This window comes from Lepidochelys kempii, chromosome 1, assembly GCF_965140285.1.
Source record: "Lepidochelys kempii isolate rLepKem1 chromosome 1, rLepKem1.hap1, whole genome shotgun sequence".
Taxonomy (NCBI): domain Eukaryota; kingdom Metazoa; phylum Chordata; order Testudines; family Cheloniidae; genus Lepidochelys; species Lepidochelys kempii.
Window position 1 is genome coordinate 176,589,427 of NC_136380.1, and position 17,767 is coordinate 176,607,193.

At 38.2% G+C, this 17,767-nt stretch overlaps 1 protein-coding gene across 7 annotated transcripts in view; it reads right to left on the reverse strand.

Moving 5' to 3' along the window:
- The window catches only part of USP25 (ubiquitin specific peptidase 25), a 147,080-nt gene that overhangs the window by 53,605 nt on the left and 75,708 nt on the right, over positions 1–17,767 (reverse strand). For 6 of the 7 annotated variants that reach the window (XM_073303658.2, XM_073303650.2, XM_073303634.2 and 3 more), the window contains exons 6-9: positions 12,177–12,263; positions 5,530–5,667; positions 4,382–4,458; positions 3,029–3,102 (exon numbers count right to left, since the gene is read on the reverse strand). In XM_073303658.2, the coding sequence (XP_073159759.2) occupies positions 3,029–3,102; positions 4,382–4,458; positions 5,530–5,667; positions 12,177–12,263 (376 nt within the window). The remainder of the gene's footprint in view (positions 1–3,028; positions 3,103–4,381; positions 4,459–5,529; positions 5,668–12,176; positions 12,264–17,767) is intronic. The other variant, XM_073303641.2, reaches the window with a different exon arrangement.

Here is a 17,767-nt window from a genome sequence, read left to right on the forward strand (position 1 = left end):
TCACATGAGAAGACAGAAAAAAACAGCCTTTGGATTTTGGGAGGAGTTCCAGCCTGTTGCTGGAAACATTTGGTCAGAATGTCACCTTGAACACTCTAGTTTGTTAAATTTGAGTTACTATAAAGTGTTTTATCTTTATTTCTCTTGTAACCATTTCTGACTTTAATGCCTTATACTTGTACCCACTTAAAATCTCTCTTTGTAGTTAAATAAACTTGTTTTATTCTTTAAAATCAAAGCTAATCCAGTTTTGTGTTTAAACTGAATTGTCTCCAACCAAAGTAGTAAACTGTTGTACAATGACCTCTTATAGGGGCAATGGACCTCTAATAACTGGAGATGGCTGGATAGCGGAGAACACATTTGGTAGGGGTAGGGGGGAGAGGTATCTGGAATTGGGAGTGTGTGTGGGGGGGTCACCATGCAAATGGTAACCAAGGCTGGTGGAAGACAGTGTGTGACAGAAGTCACTGGCAGGCTGCAGCTATACACATTCTCAGAGTGTGACCTGCATGCTCTTTGGCTGTTTGTAAGGGGCCCAAGTTTGGGAGTAATAGCAGCAAAGCACTATGAGGCACCCAAGGTTGTAGGGCAGGTGGTGATAACCCCTCACTGTCTGTATTGCATCCTAGAATGTGATAGTGCAAATTTTATAAGCACTCTCCCCACTCTATTACCTAAGTCATAAATGAAAATGCTGAACAGTATCAGACCCAGGACTGACCCCCTGCGGCACTCCACTAGATACAACCTCTCTGTTTGACAGCAAGCCATTGATAACTACTCTTTGAATATGGCCTTTCAACCAGTTGTGCACCCAACTTGTGTAATTTCATCTAAAACACGTTTCCCTAGTTTGCTTACGAGAATGTCATGCGAGACTGGGTCAAAAGCCTTACTAAAAATCAAGGTATCACATCTACTGCTTTCCTCCTATCCACTAGAGGCCAGTAACCCTGTCAGAGAAAGAAATTAGGTTGGTTTGGCATGATTTGCTCTTGACAAATACACGCTGGCTATTCCTTATAACCCTCTTATTCTCTTCGTGCTTAGAAATGGATTGTTTAATAATTTGTTCCAGTATCTTTCCAGGTATCGAAGTTGGGCTGACTGGTGCATAATTCATCAAGTCTTCTTTAAAAAGGGGAACAAAGATAGGTACTACATTTGCAAGTTCCAGATTATATACTGGTATTGAACAAATCAATCGGATGCATGAAAATAAGTTACTTTGGAGGAAAAATGATCTGGATAGAATATTAAAGTGAAAGACTATTTTGCTCCTCAACCACTAAAATCTACTACATATTTTAGTTCCTACATGTATGTTACTTTAACAACTAGTTTTACTTATTATTGATGTAGCACTCCCGATGTGCATAGCATTTACAGGTGAAATGTCAGAGCCCGAACCAGGAAACTAATTCAATAGTTCTTACTTACCTGTATAGTCCCAGAGCCAATGGGACTACTAATGGGATGAAGAACTATTGGTATAAATGTTCTGTAGAATTAGGCAATAAGAAGAGGACAAGCTAAGACTTCTGCCCTGAGAATGCTACAGCAATTTATACAAATCTGTAAAGACATCTTGCTATGGAGACAGGGAGAGTAATAATGGGTAACACCAAAAAGAAAGAAAAGAATTTTATTTTACATGTATTTATTTAGGCATACTTTATGTCAGTCATTACAAGAGTCATGATTTATGACCCATTGCTTTACTTCTGCTCCTTTGGTTTTGTAACCTTGCCATGTTCCGATGTAGAAAACATGAATGAGAGTGCGTGAGTGCAGATATGAGTTGGAATGTTAGCTCAAAGTAATGAGTTTGTAGGATAGATTTGAAAAAAGAATGAAGCAGGAGGGAGGATGTTCCAGGTAGACACACAACCGGGAAGTCTCTTTAAATTTGGTTGAAATGTTTTTCAGAGTGACTTCTGTAAAAGTGGAACATCATAATCTTCAAAGTATTAGAAATTTTAAACTGCTACATGTTCCATTGAGAGAACAGCTCACTTGCAAACACATGCAGGAACAGGATTTTCTGTAGCCTAGTAGGAAGTATTTGCCAGTTCTCAGGAGCGTTTACACTCAACTCTACCTAAATTGTGCTGCACCTGAACACACACACACCTTGACTGGAAATTATCTGAAGTCTTCCTAATATTAGTTTTAAAAAAACCCAAAACCAAAACCAAAACAAAAAACCCCACTATCCATGTCCTTGCTTTTTCTATGAAAAAACTGGTCACAGTTGTGGTCAAATTTTTCCCATGCATGTGCAGAACAAATTTTGTTATGTGCACCAATATGGAGGTGATGTGTGGTGGGGGTGGGGCCGAGGGGTTCGGAGTGTGGGAGGTAGCTTAGGGCTGGGGCAGAGGGTTGGGCTGTGGGCTCAGGGGTGGGATGTGGGGTTCATGGTGCAGGAGGGGGCTCAGGGCTGGAGCAGAGGGTTGGGATGCAGGGGGGTGAGGGCTCCAGCTGAAGATGTGGGCTCTGGGGTGGGAACAGGTATGAGGGGTTTGGAGTGCAGGCTGCCCTGAGGCCGAAGCAGGGAGAGAGGACTTCCCTCAGCCCTCTCTCCCCGCAGCAGCCTGGGGAGAGATGCCGCTCCCCGGCAGCTCCAAGGCTGGGGCAGAGGTGCCTCTCTCTGGCCACAGCAGCTCCGGGGCCAGGGAAGAGAGTGTCTCTCCCCACCTCTGCCTGGTTGCGGCAGCTCCAGGGCTGAGGTGGAGGAGAGGCGCCTCCCCCCGCCACGGCAGATCTGGGCCTGGGGGAAAGGCGCCTCTCCCCACCACAGCTCTGAGTGCTTGCACAGCCCTTGATAGGCTGTTGCGGGGCCATGCAGCTGCGCGGCTTAAAGGGAACTTATGCTATGGTACATATTTTAAAGATGTATTCTGTGGAGTAAGGCATCATTTAGAAATTGCGTGCAATTATACAGTTCATTTGTTTAACTAGATGTATATTTAAAAAATTTTAACTGACATCTTTTCTAGTTCAACTACAATAAAATGCATACCTTCAAGCACACCCACTGCTAGAAATCGTCCATAAAACAACTCTACCATTGGGTTCTTTGGCTTCTCTCCATCCCTAAAAAAATGAAATATGCAACTGTAAGACCAAAACCAACAAAGCCACATAAACCAACAGTTACAAAATGTAAGAAGCATTTGCATTTATTATGTAAATCTATATAGTGGCATAATTCATTCTTAATTATTGTAAATGTCAAGTTTTGTACTTTCATCTGCTCATGGTAATCTAAGGATTTATATGTTCACAATGGTGAAGTGTATTCACAAACTAAGTATATTTTATTCTGGGAAGTTCCATGCATATCCAAACTCAGAATTGAAGTCATTGTAAACTTGTAAACATACATAACCATGTACGAGTGAGTTCCCTCCACCCTCCTAAAAATTTAATTGTTCAAATGAAAAAGAATGTACAGTGACACAGTGAATAGTTCGCTTTTGTGAGAAGAAATCGGAAAATAGTTAGCTTTTGTGAGAAGAAATCGGAAGAAGTTTTGAAAGTATTTAAACTACTGTATTTAAAAACAAATTTTCTTTGAAGACAAAACCCAATTGATTGGCCATGATGCATTTTAGTTCCTTAATATTTTTCTATTTTCATACCAAGTTCCCTACGTTTCCTAAGATGAAAAAGATAAGATAGCAAAATAAATAAAACTTACTGAGAGTACCTAGAAAGAAACATATCTGCATTTAGAAAAATCAGCTTTTAACTGAAGTACAGTAAGATGTTATCTGTCCCAGCAACAAAATGAATATGTTTTCAGGAAGGGGGAAGGGATTAATACTAACCAGAAAACAAATATACCCTAAAGTTAAGGTCAGATCCAGCTGTCATTGAGTTCAACGGAAGTCTTACAATCAGGAATTGGACTGGGCCATTACAGTAGTTAAAACAAGAAAATTCTCATCGACATTCAGTGTCCACTAATTCTTTTTATCAGTCCTAAAAATTTACAATCAACAAAATAGCCAATTTGCATCTATGCCTGAAAGATAAAAAATGTCCAGTGCAAAAATGAACAATGCCTTTGAACATGATTAGATAAAAAGTGATAAAAATTCCTGAGCCATAACCACCTTACAACTTACACCACTGCTACCACTAGTAGAGCTGGACTACTTATATATTATAAGCCCTATTTCTTCCAGTGTAGACAGGACTCAAGTTATCTCCTTTTTTAAAATTTCATTTCCATAATATGAGTCATTGGTTGATGGAAAGGACAGAGGAGTCAGTTGTCTTTTAAAAAACAGCGTAAATATTCTTTAGGATAGGAAATTAGATGAAGATTTATATGAATATACATTTTTGCATATCAAAAACCCCTTACCTCTCCTCTTCAGCTTTAATTTGGAAGGCATCTTCTAACCAATCTAATAGTTTATGCGTGAATTCACTCACATCTTGCTGTTAAGAAAATAAACAATGATTAATACATATTTATGTGTATTCTTTAACACTATTGAGTGCAGCACAGTGGCTTCCACACCGACAAGAACTCCAAAATCCAAGTGTTTCAAGGCCATGCTACAATGGTTTTCCAATCTTGGCTCTCAGAATGTGTTCCTCAACAGTCAGTACTATCCAGACATCCCTAATACTTAGGCAGATCTCAGAGATCTCATGCACCCCCCGTGCTCCAATACATCTCTAAGTCCTTTGGTATGTGACATGTGGCGATTGATGCTATCCACGTGGAACGCTGAACTCAGTGTACCGTAAGCAAATGATTTAGCCACCAAGTCCATGTGGATAAAATGACAGATTTAAGTAGAAACAAACTACTTGGAAACAGTAAAATGTAATAGTTATGATTTAGAACAAAATGAAGTACCAAAACTCTCCAAATGAATCAATATCTAGCCCATTCCTCCCATCTGGGGATCCAAGATTAATAATTGAGATATGCTGTAGAGCCCTGCAGCGGGACCAGGATCCTACAGGTCCCGCAGGACCCACTGCCATAATAGCGGAAGCGGGTATTGTGGAATGGGACGGAAGTGGGATTAAAAATAGTCCAGTTCAGGGCTCTAATGCGCTCCCCATGAGTAAGGCTCTGCCAAAGACTACTAACTCCATTTAACTTCTGGATCTTACACATGAGGCTGGAACTCAAGAGCATGGTTCTGGTAAAAATCTTTGTAAAGTAATATATATCACTGCTTTGAAGTTGTTTTTTTTGTTTGAGTGTGGCAGGGGAGGGTTAATTTAAAAGCATGGATTATGTCAGGCACACTCTGCCACAAACTTCCTTCCATTTGGAAAATGGATTTAGACCTTGTGTCTGAAAGCAGCACTCCAATGAGATCATAGAACATTGCACGTGGACAACAATTAAGTGAATAAAGGAGAATTAGAAATCTTATGGTCACCAACTATGAACATAGTATATTTTGCTTTTTATTTAGGTTAAATATTTACTACTGTTCAGAGATCATAGGGAGATCCAATTTTAAATACAATTATAATAAATATTACCTGCTGAGAATCATTTGATTTGAATGCATCTTTAAGAATTTCAACTGCTCTAGATGGATCAACATATTTTCTCTTTGAACCAACGAGAAGTGCAAAGAGATACCTCAATTCACGCATGAAAGGCAAATTCCTATGTTCCTGTATTTAAAAAAGAATAAAAACAAACATTCAACAATTTTCCATGAAGTACTTTATCAATCTTGTAACTATAAAGATAGTGTGTAAACTGGGAGCATATTACACACGTACTAATATTCAGTCTGCTGCCATATTGGATGCAAACTTACTCATGCATTGCTCATGCTGTGCCACATGGCTTTTGTTTGACTCGTGCTGTTACGTGGAATGTGGATTCCCCCTCCACCCAAAAAAAGCACTCCAGCAAAAAATGCAGTCAAACTTGAGTAGTGAAATTTAGCTTCTAAGCCCTGGTCTACACTATGAATTTATGTCGGTAAGACTATGTCACTAGAGGTGCGGAAAATTCATACCCCTGAGTGACGCAGTTACGCTGACCAAACTCCTGGTATACACAGTGCTATTTCAACAGGAGGGCTACTCTTATGGACATAGCTACGGCCTCTCAAAGTTGGCGAAGCTCTCACATCAGCCTAGGTAGCGTCTTCACTAAGCGCTACAATGGTGCAGCTGTGCCACTGCAACACCATAGGTGTAGACAAGCCCTTAGAAACTAGACTTTAATGGCTATTTAGCCTTCAGACATCAGGCATAGCTGAACAGCGTAAGTGGTGGAAGCGTGGGGTTGTGTTTAATACTATAAATAGGCTTACAGAATTTGATTTTGATTTTTTTTTTGTAACTGACAGATATCAATTTTATGTTGATGAATTTTTTTAACCAATTTACATTTTTTAACAGTTGCAGGAAATTATAGTATCATTATACAATTATTTAATGACAGTAGATGTTCAGATTTAATTGTTAAACCTTTATACACTTAAAACACAAACTGTCAACACTGTGTCAAAATATAGAAAATAAATATCCTTAAATCAACAAAGCATACCTATTTTTGCTATTCATTCGCTAGTCCATTTGTAACAAGCCTAATTCAAAAGTCTAACTTGCTGGATTTTTATTCTAATTAAAGTTTTCAAGCAGCATTTTTCTTGTTTTGCCCATCTGTAAATTTCTGTTATCACGGATGAAAATTTTTTTCATCAGTTTGTGTGTGTATGATAAAATCAATGTTTACTGACAATTACCAATAAAAATGTAATCCTTCCATGACTAACTATAAGGTTCAAGATGATATTCTCAATTTACAGTTAACACCAGGGAAAAAATTATACTATCTAATGATCTTTCAGCTCAATAGCATTTCATTTTATAAAGTGAACTTCTACATGAGATCAACTGTAATCCATGTTTGCTTGAATATTAACTATTCCTGTACTAACTACCATTTGCTAACTATACCATTTACTTTACACTGTGATTAAAAAGTATGTTGGCTAACTGAGGATGGGGTGTGATGATAATATAATTGCCTAGAAATATTTAGTGTGTAGGCACACTAAGGAGGGGGAAGAAGAGTGGGTCCAAGAAGAGACTAACAAGAGTAATGAGATTAAATCTAAGAAAAAGAACTTAAAATCTTCCAGCAGTGAGATTTATCAGTTTAAATGATCAGTCTGTAAAAGCCTCCCAAAGAAAGTAGCAGAAACCCCATCACTAGACATATTTAGAACTAAACTACAAAAACCCTAGGAAACAAAGCTGGAACCATCTTATATCAGTTCTACTCAGATTTTTTGTCCATCTGCTTCTGATGAACTCACTGTTTCAGCAAACTCCCTGGAATACGTGTGCTTTAGGTGGGCCATAAATTTGCAAAGATAGTGTGCATTATTACTGCTTCCCTTGATGGAATTAGGTGCAAGATCCCCTACATAATGACCTGCTCTATCTCCTCCAATCCTATTAAAAATACCTGTATGGTAATATGTAGTTCTCTTTCTAATTTCAGGAGAGAAACAAAAATAATAAGGGGAGCCTAGAAATATTTCTAGCCTGCAAAATCAAAATCTAGTGAATTGAAATGTAAAGGTTTAATTTAAGCCAGGTTACAGGTACTACTGTACAACACTAGCCACACCTCTCTGGCTTCTGAAAGGGTAGAAGATACTGCTCATGAATGATGCTCGTTAATTAGGAAGGACAAAGACTACTTATTCCAAATATAAATTAAATGTACCAACACCCTAACATGGTATAGATGTCAAGCCTGCTTGTCAAACTGGTATTGATCGCTCTGTAACAAACAACTGCAGTCTAAACAAACAAAGAACGGACTTGTTTAGGCAGTTCTGTGGAATGCTACCTGGTATGTTTAAGAGCAATGTGTATAAAAATTGTGTCTCACAAATTTTAAAGTAGGAATAATGATTATGAATATATTCTGCATGCATGTTAAATACCTTTCATATTCATATAGGCCTCCAAGTAGATTTACCTGCTCTTCCAACCTACTTCACAGAAAGTCAAAAAGAGCAATATTCATAGAACCTTCATTTAATTTAATACACACTTCTTTCCAATGTTAATAAAAATAATGTTTTTTAAACTTTTAAAACTGGCTTTTTAAATTTAAATCAGATTTTTATTTAGGTGTTCCTAGCAATTTAGTTTTCTTCCATTTTAGAGTCTTAAATTGTTCAGGTGGACAGAATTTCACACAGTGGTATTCTTCTACCAGGAAGTTTCAATTTTAATGTTCATCTTTTCATAGTTTGTATTTTAGACTAGACTGCATGTAGTATCTTCCAGGAAAGCATTGGGTAGGAGGAAGGTGGCGCGGTTTTAAAATTCTGACAACATTCTGAAGAGTTTTAGGCCTAACTGAAATGCTCATCTCATTCCTACTTCTGACTTGTTAGGGGTACTCATGCAGACAGCAGTCCCTTGTCATACAATCACAGAGACTCCAACTCTGCAGAGACTTAGACACATATTTAACTTTAGCCAAAGGGAATAGCCCCACTGGCTTTAAGAGGAACTCTCAGTGTATAAGCCTGTGCAGAATGGGGGACAAACTGTAAACTCTGAGACAGAAACAATCTTTTCATAATGTTTATGAACACAGTGACCAGAATTTCTAGGCACTACCATGACACCAAAAATTAGCAATACCTGACCAATCACAGTCTAGAATCTTCTAGCAAATACTGTACAGTTCCTAACACTATAAATACAGGTCCACAACAAATTTTTGCATTATAACAAGGGAGAACAGTGAATGTCTATAAGACAACGCTCATTTAGCACAGTGTAAACTAAATTTTGAAGAGTTTGTGTCTACAACTGAAACAGAATTGTGTTTAGCAGAAAAACTATTCAGAAAGAATTTATAGAAAAATAATTTATACAGTTTTCTTTGTCTATAGCAATTTGTAAAATTCAAATACACCTCTACCCCAATATAACGCTGTTCTCAGGAGCCAAAAAATCTTACCGTGTTATAGATGAAACCGCGTTATATCGAATTTGCTTTGATCCACCAGAGCGCGCAGCCCCGCCCCCCCCAGAGCGCTGCTTTACAGCGTTATATCCAAATTTGTGTTGTATCAGGTCGCGTTATATTGGGGTAGAGGTGTAATTTAACCTGCCAGTAGTTATGCTGAAATAAATTAGTTTTAAAAAAAACAACTGTATTTATAATGTAGTGCATTATAAATTTGATTAAAATTGAACTACCACAAATTTTCAAGTTATGCTAAAGCTTTTACAATAGATTAAATCTACTATTTAAATTATTCCAGTATGCTTCTATCGATGTGCACTTGAAAATGACTATTTTATGTAAATGTGACCATCAATACCACTACCTTCTTTGTTTTAGTTTCAAATTCAAATATGTGGTCACAAAAATATGGATTTAACATTACTATGTCGTCTCCCTCATAATCCGTAATACTATGCCCTACTCTACAGGCCAAAATATGGTACCATGTGGTTACAGTAGCTTATGTTGTCTCCCAAAGTTACACCAGCAGCGAAAAGCTATAATGCATATCTCCTTGACTATGAGCAAGTGGCCTGGAGCCAACCCACTTAGTGTGGTTCTATCAGATTTGTTTGCTGAACTGAGTGATATCAGTTAAATACCGGGATGGGAACAGTGTTGAAGAAATAGTTCGTGGCTGCAGGAAATGGTACTGCCTATGGTGCAAAACTTTCCTTTATATAGTACAGCTCTTTCACCAGTGAGAAAAGTTGAAAACAAAGTTTAAGTAACTTATCCAAGCACACCCACCCACAGAGAAGTCAAAAGCAAAGCCAAAATTAAACTGAGGAGTTCCTGGCATCCAACCCCACTCTCAGTTCATCAGAGCATGAAGAGACATAAAACAAAGATTTTGAAACTTTGTAGTCAATAAGGCCTTGTCTGCACTAGGGGAAAAAATGGTGCATTCTTAACTCGTGCTAGCTAACACATGGTAGCTAACACAAGATACAATCCTAACGAAGATAAACAGTTCACCTCAATTGCTAGCCAATGTTAAACTATACCGTGCCTCATTTCACTAAGATTTTCTCTTGTCTCAGGCCATGTGTACTTACTATCTTAGACTGGCACAGCTGTTCCGATACAGCTGTGCTGCTGTAAAAGTGCTCATGTAGCTGCGTTATGCTGATGGGAGAGAGCTCTCCCGTCGACATAATAAAACCAACTCAACCATCAGCGGAAGCTACGTCGACAGGAGAGTGTCTCCTGCTGACATAGCACTGTACACACAAGTGCTTATGCAGACAAAAAACTTATGTCACTCAGGAGTGTATTTTTTCACACCCTTGAATGACAAAAAGTTTGCTGACGTAAGTGCTAGTGTAGACATAGCTTAGGTTACCAGGTTAGCTAACATGACTTAAGAAAACACCTTTTTCCTAGTGAAGATGCATCCTAAAAGCAAGGGTCTTTGCTCTGATATCTGTCCAAGTGTTAACCAGTAATTTTCTTGAATTCTCCCTGCAGTTTCAATTGGATATGATCCCTTCGCACCAAATAATTGCATTGCTATGAGAACAAAAAGCATTTCAGCACAGAGGTGGCCACTTTCCAGTGGTAGATAAAGAGATGCATGTACATCAATTTACTTTATTCATTCCCCTCAGGGTGGAAGGTGGTCTATAAAACATAAGTTACCATTAAACATAGAAGGGCAATATAGACCCTTACCAAGGATTCTTGCTCTCACCAACCCAATCTGAATCTCCAGTATACCAGCTGCCAAGATGCCTACACTCAAGCCCATACGTTTGGCTGACATTGTGCTATTCCATGCATCATTAGTCTGACAAAGTCTGACATGGTCAGAGTGTCTACAAGATAGTATGTTTGGAAATGGAATCTGTATAATACTGCAAGTGCTAACCGCTGTGTAGGAGATTCTTCTCCAATTGCAACAATTGAAGCTCATTTACTTGATGCCACCTAATATATTTTAAGTGCTAGAAAAGCAAGACAAGGAACTCAAGAGTATGTGTAGTTGCCAGTAAGACAGGTAATGTAACTGATGTCGAGATGCTAGACAGAGATCAGTGGATAAATGTGCAAAGAAAAATATTTTAGGACAGCTATTTGGCTGTGGAAAGCTATGTTGCGATCAGACCTCTTTCAATTAATGGAATACATTGTCCCTTTACCCCGCCTTAATAAGTTCCTACTACAGCCTACATGGTACCAGTTGCGCACCGTCTTGTGGTCTTACTCAAATGACTCAGAGATGCCGTGACTTACAGTTGACCAACCTCTGAAAATCAGGCCATGAACATCTCCAGGCTTTCCTTGCTCCTGTCTCACATCGCTGTAGAATCTGAGCATCCCAAGTACCTATGAATTTATGCTCTCAAACACACCCAGGAGCAAGGAAGTTATTATCCCTATTTTGTCACACTGTGGACTGAGTCACAGAAGATTAAGTAATTCACTCAAGGTCACACAGGAAGTCTGAGGCAAAGCTAGGAATTCAATCCTAAGTCCCATTCTAGAGCCACAGGCACAAAACCAGCCTGCCTCCCAAGTCTGTTGAGAGAGGATGAATCAGTAAATAGTACAGTACTTAATTTCAAAAGGAGGATCTGTGGATAATTAAGATCTGTGAAAATCAGGCCCAATATTAAACAGTGAGTGTAGCCAGGTCTAGGCTACAAACTGTTGCTGGCATAGCTATATTAGTTAAGGGGTGTGATGAGACGCGATCTGTGATCTACACAGTTGTGTTGGCAAAAGCCCCTCGTGTAGATGCAGTTATACAGGCAAAACTGTGCTTTGGCCAGTCTAGCTTATTTTGCACGGGGTGGTAGAATTAACTTGCAACAACAAAAGTGAAATTTTGCTGCTATCAGCTGCATCCATACTGGAAATGTTTTGCTCGTATAGTATGCCTGTATAACTATGCTATTGAAGCCTTCCAAGCGTAGTAAATCCAGATCTCCTAACTCCCAGCCCTACATTCTACCATGAATTTACAATGCCTCCAATCTCCCCTTCCTACAAAAAGCACAAAGTAAATATATTTAGTGCCTTTGAAATTACTAACAACTAGCAGTCACACACAGTATGAAACTGAAATTACTACAGAAATGCCATGTTAGTCACTGGAAATATAGGTTTCTAATTTTACCTTTTGGTTTCGGGGCAAATCTTGAGCGCTTGCAGGTGGACTGTAGTTCAAAACTAGTCTTCGAAACTCCAGCAGGTTAAATAATGACTGAAATATTAAAAAAGAAATATTCAAATGCTTTTGCAGGGGAAAACAAAATCTTTCAAATGTGCCTTAGCAAAATAAATTCATTGTTAGATACATGCCATTCTGAAGTTCTTCTTACACACGTTATTTAGATTGAAAACTTCGCTTGCCATATTTACAGTAGAGAGAAAAATGTGTATTGACAAATGGCATAGTGTAAAAAAAGGTCATTTGTATATGATTTCTTTTATATATATTCTGGAGTCTTTAAAAATAAGAGTCATTTGTATGTGATTTCTAAGATTTATATAAATCTTAGAAATCACATACAAATGATTTATTTATATATATAAATTTTTTATTTTATTTATATAAAATATAATGAAAACTTAAGATGGCAGTAAAATAAAATTTCCTTTTTATAATTCATATTTAAGATGGCATTATTTTCAAAACAAGAAATGGAAAACTGAATTTCTAAAGAAACTCCTACTTTCTTTACCAAAGACACTACGCTTACAAACTAACAGAAATTATTCCATGAAGATAGGGGTTCAGCTCTTACAATATTTAACATAAATGTAAGATATTCATATGTCCCCCATCACCACAGTACCTGTACACCTCAATCTTTCATGTACGTATCCACACAACGCCCCTGTGAGGTAGGAAAGTATTAGTATCCACAATTTACAAATGGGGATTTCAGGCACAGAGTGACGGAAGATATGTCTACCTGCGAGGGTTGGAGGGGGGAGGAGGGGAAGAGACTGGCAGCACGTTTCAGAGTGGAAACATCTACACTGCTATTTTTAACCGCCCAGCATGAGCCCTACAAGCCCGAATCAGTTGACCCAAGCGCTAAGACTTTTTTCCCCCCTTCAGTGTACACATACTCTCAGTGGCTTGTCCAACATCACACACAAAAAAGTCTGTGGTGGAGCTGGGAATTTAATTGAGGTCTCCCAAATCCAGTGAGCTGCTATAACAGAGCTAAAGAGCTACAGCTCCCTAAAGACCACCTAGGGCAAGATTCTGCTACTCTAACTCACAGTCCTATTCATTTCAATAGGACTGCTTGTGGAATAAGGTACTACTAACTGTAAGTACGAGTAGCAGAATCTGGACCCTGGTAAGTTAAAGTTGATCTGCAAGAAGGGGGCAATGGTGGGGAGTTCTTGTGCCCTTTGTTTCTTCATGGTCTACAAAGAATCCCCTAAATGTTGGATTTTTCTGCTGGTGTTTTACTGAATTACTTTAGAAAGTCATATTGTCTACCCAACAAGCATCTGAGATCTTGCAACTGGTTCTACATGGCGTAGGCAACCTAAAACTGTATGGACCACTGAGAATTAGCAAGATTATATTACATCACAGAGCAAGGAAGTGAAACCTGATTGTGATGGCACTTTATTCTTATTCGGATAATTTAAAACTGAGGGGTTTTTTTACCTTAAACAGTTGGGAGAAAAGATCATTTTGGTCAAGTTCCAACATCCTCTCTTCAATAAAGGGTTAAAAGAGCTATTTCTAAGATTAAAATCCTTTTTACACCCTTAAATCCTCCAACAGAGGACATTCCTAGCATTTCTAAGGTTAACAAACAATAAAAAGCTGTTCAGAATCTCTTTATACAAGAGCCAAAAAAGCAACCCATTTTTTCCCTGGCAGTCACCTTTAAGTATCTCCTTTTCTTCCCACTCAAACAAGGATGATTAAATCCATCAGGTATATTGTCTATACCCTTCAAAGCTAGGAAGTTGAAATATTAATTTATTCTTCTTTCTAGCAACTCAAGAGGAATGATGCAAAGCTACATTTCAGATGATGTAATCCATTTTGTTGATGGGCTTTTCATCAAATAAGTTACAACACTATTATATGTACAAAATAAATCAGTTGACAGATAACATTCAAAGACTGGCCTTTTCCCATGACTAATTCAAGTGCTATCATGCAGCCAAGCAGCTGAGCTGGCCAAATTCAAGTACGTAAGTACACTTCCTCCCCTCCCACCCCCCCCCAGAGAAAGTTATACACAAGCAGATGTTTTGACATAAAACTGAACCCACCACTTCGCTGGGATTAACAAGCTTCTGGTAAACTAGTGGTTTTGAAGTATCAACTGAGTATTTGACACTTTACTAAGCTAAGCTTCTACTTCTACTCCTAGACGAATATAGAAACATCTGTGTAACAACTTATTTTATGCACTTTGTCCACTATGTTTTTTAGAACAGATTTATTCAGGGTTGTCAGAAATTTTTCATACGAAGTATTTAGGTATCCAAGTCCAAAACATGTTCACAGCTTATTTAACTGCAGCCCATACGTACTCAGGAAGAGTCATTTACTCACCTAGAGCAGTATTTTACTACTTGAATAGTCCTATGACAACCTGTTCAGAGTAAAATATTAATGCCATGTGAGGAAGGATGGTAGAAACTAGGCCTAAAAGCATTACGTACCAAAAGGCAAGTAACGGAGCTCCAAATGTTATGCCATATTGACTGTTGCCTTGAAAATTAGAACTAGTAAGGTAAGGAACATCTGTACTGCAGTTACTGAGCCAAATTCTCTGCTGGTGTAAACTGACTTGTACCAATTTATAGGAGTAAAGAATTTGGCCAAGTCTGCATGCAACTGTCCAGGAGAGTACTTCTGAGCCCAACCATTTTTCTCCAAAAGAAAAAAATACAAGTTTCCCATAAATCTAAATTTCCTCACAAATCTAAATATCAAGCCACCAAAACCCGGTAATTGAACATACCTATACCATTCAGTCTTACTTATATCCAAGACCATCAGCAACACACACTGCAAATTCTTATCTGTTTCGCATAAGCAATAAATATCCATATGAGATGAGATCATGCAATCAGGCCATAATAAAATATGGTTCGCTACAAGCTACAAATTGTAAGATATAATAAATATGGTCCTTTTAAAAAACAAACAAAACAAAAACAAACAACCCACAACTACATGAGCTCAAGTTGAACAACTGATCTCCTAAAATAGAGCAGAGAATCAATCAGCATCCAAATCTTACTATTAATGGAGGGTTTTCATTGATATCCCCAAAAAAAGAACAATCACTCAAGTTTGATTTGTACCATCCTGTTATGCTTTTGATTACATTTCTCATCTCTCTCGTGGGTCCTGACCACAAAGCAGGAAGGCGCTATTCCTCTTCCATAGGATCAGAGTTATTTAGTGAATATTTCTATTAGTGACAAGCCAAAATCATCCAAATATCCAATCAGAATATTCCCAAACTACTGAGATGTTGGGATTCAGACATGAAATTTGAGGACTTGTCTAAATCCCCAATTTCCCCCCTGGCTTCTTGAATCACGAGATTCCCTTGTGTTCTTCTTTTCGTGTATTTTCTTTGCACTATATTCATTTCAATATGGCATTCAGTACAGTGTGAAGAAAAACAACGACAATACAATTTCCTGGCAACCTGAAAATGCACAGGACGCAGAATGGGCAACCTCAGAATGGAAATGACTGCAGACAAAAGTCTTGCATTAGGCCAAGACGACATTTAGAAAAAAAAAATCACTAAAATTACCTCAGTTCTCTTTTCTGGAATGTCAAATCATTAAAAACAAAAACAAACAAAAATCACTTTTTTGTCCCTCATCCAACCAGACAGACAGCGTTTATAATCTTTAAAGTGTGACGTAAAAAGCAAGGTTTTATCATCCCCCCTCCCATTCATATGACAGATGTGTGAATTTCCCTTATAGGCCGGTTGCACATTCCCTAGCTGGTACAAACAGAGAGACCGTCCTGGAGACAAAACATAGCTGAGCTCTGGATTCTAGGGTGCACTTTCATGCTTTTCTGATCAGGAGCAACCTGTGCACCACCATCTCTTGCCAAGTGCTTAATGATGGCAGCATGAACACTAGCTAGCTCACACCACGGCCTCCTGGTGATGTGACGCAGCACAAACATGTCAGCTTGGTCACCCCCTAGGACACACCTATACTTATGCACTATTGTTTTCATGAAGGAAGGATGTCAAGAAGAGAGGTTCCAAAGGTCCTCTCCCACACCACTGGACACCAGCATAGGATACGATTCAGTTTTCTCCTGTGAAGTTACATTCTTATTTTATGACATGACAAGCAGGAACCAAGACGACTACTGTGAGGCCATAAATATAAATTACAACATTATGATTTCATTGTCCAGGTAGAACAAGTAGCATATATTTTCTATGCAGCAGAAAACCCCGGTTGGTTTAAGCAACCATTTTATTTCTTAAAGTTAGCAACAATGGAATTGGAAGTTATTTAATAAAGTAAAAAAAAACTATTGATATTTTAGTATACATTTCACCACCACTATCAAGCGCTTATGTAAAAAAAGTTACTATGAAGATGATTCACATAATTTATTGTAATAATTTTTCTTTTCCTATAATAGCTAATGATCCTCACACTAAACCCAGACAGTGCACAAGTGGAGTGCTTACTTAAACCTTTTCTTCTCTGCCACACATTTTTAATCACATAAATTAGGGTAGAGCCTTCTTTGTCACCATAAGTTTTGCATTCAAGTACTTGTCATGCAAACAACATGGAGAGAATTAACTGCGAAGTGTAGAACGGGGGAGGAATAACTCCCAAAAAGCTATTCAAGTGATTAAGAATGATGAAAAGGAATCTTTAAAATAAATTGACTCACTTCACCATGAATGATTTTTAAGAATATTTCAATAGAAGGCAGCTACATTCATTTCTAAATATAGCCCTAAACCCATAACAATGAAGTATTTGCTCTAAAAAGCTGAATCCTTGATGAGAAGGCATTAGTCCAGGGGGTGATATTTCACGTCTTATGAGTTTAATTTTTAGTGGGTAACTAAAAATAATCCTCCTTTTTTGGGAATTTAAATCAAACTAAATCAAATATTCTTACTATAGAGTTTGTGTTCTTTGCAAAGTACTGCAAAAAGTTTCTCAGTATACAGTAATGCTTAGCACAAAAACATTACAATGAATATTGAAAATCCCATTCATTCCAAAAGGACTTAACACTATTACATTTTTTAATATATTTGTGTATTTTATTTTCTGCAGTAAAATACAAAGTGCAGTATTCGAACTCGTTGGAAATTAGCAGATTTCCTATCACCTGAGAAATTACAGCAGAGCCACCAGAGAGCAATAAGCCTGCCAGAAAGGGTTTCTAGCTACTGGGAAAATAGGGCAGGACTTCTGGGTGGGTCAAGTGCTGACCTGTCCTGCCACAGGCACATCTCATCCCTGTTGCCTGCCAATATAGTCTCCCTCTACTCCTAGGAACCAGCAAGAAACAACAGAAAGCAACCAGTATTAGCAGTTACAGAGATGGGACTATTAGAATTCTAAAGAAGGGCAGGTAATCTAAGGCTCCCAGCTGATGGAAAATGGGAAGAAACGGAGAGGCATCATCCAGAACGTCACAAGGGAGCAAGATGAAACTTGCTTCAGTGATTCAAGAGAAATAGAAAAATCCTAAAAAAA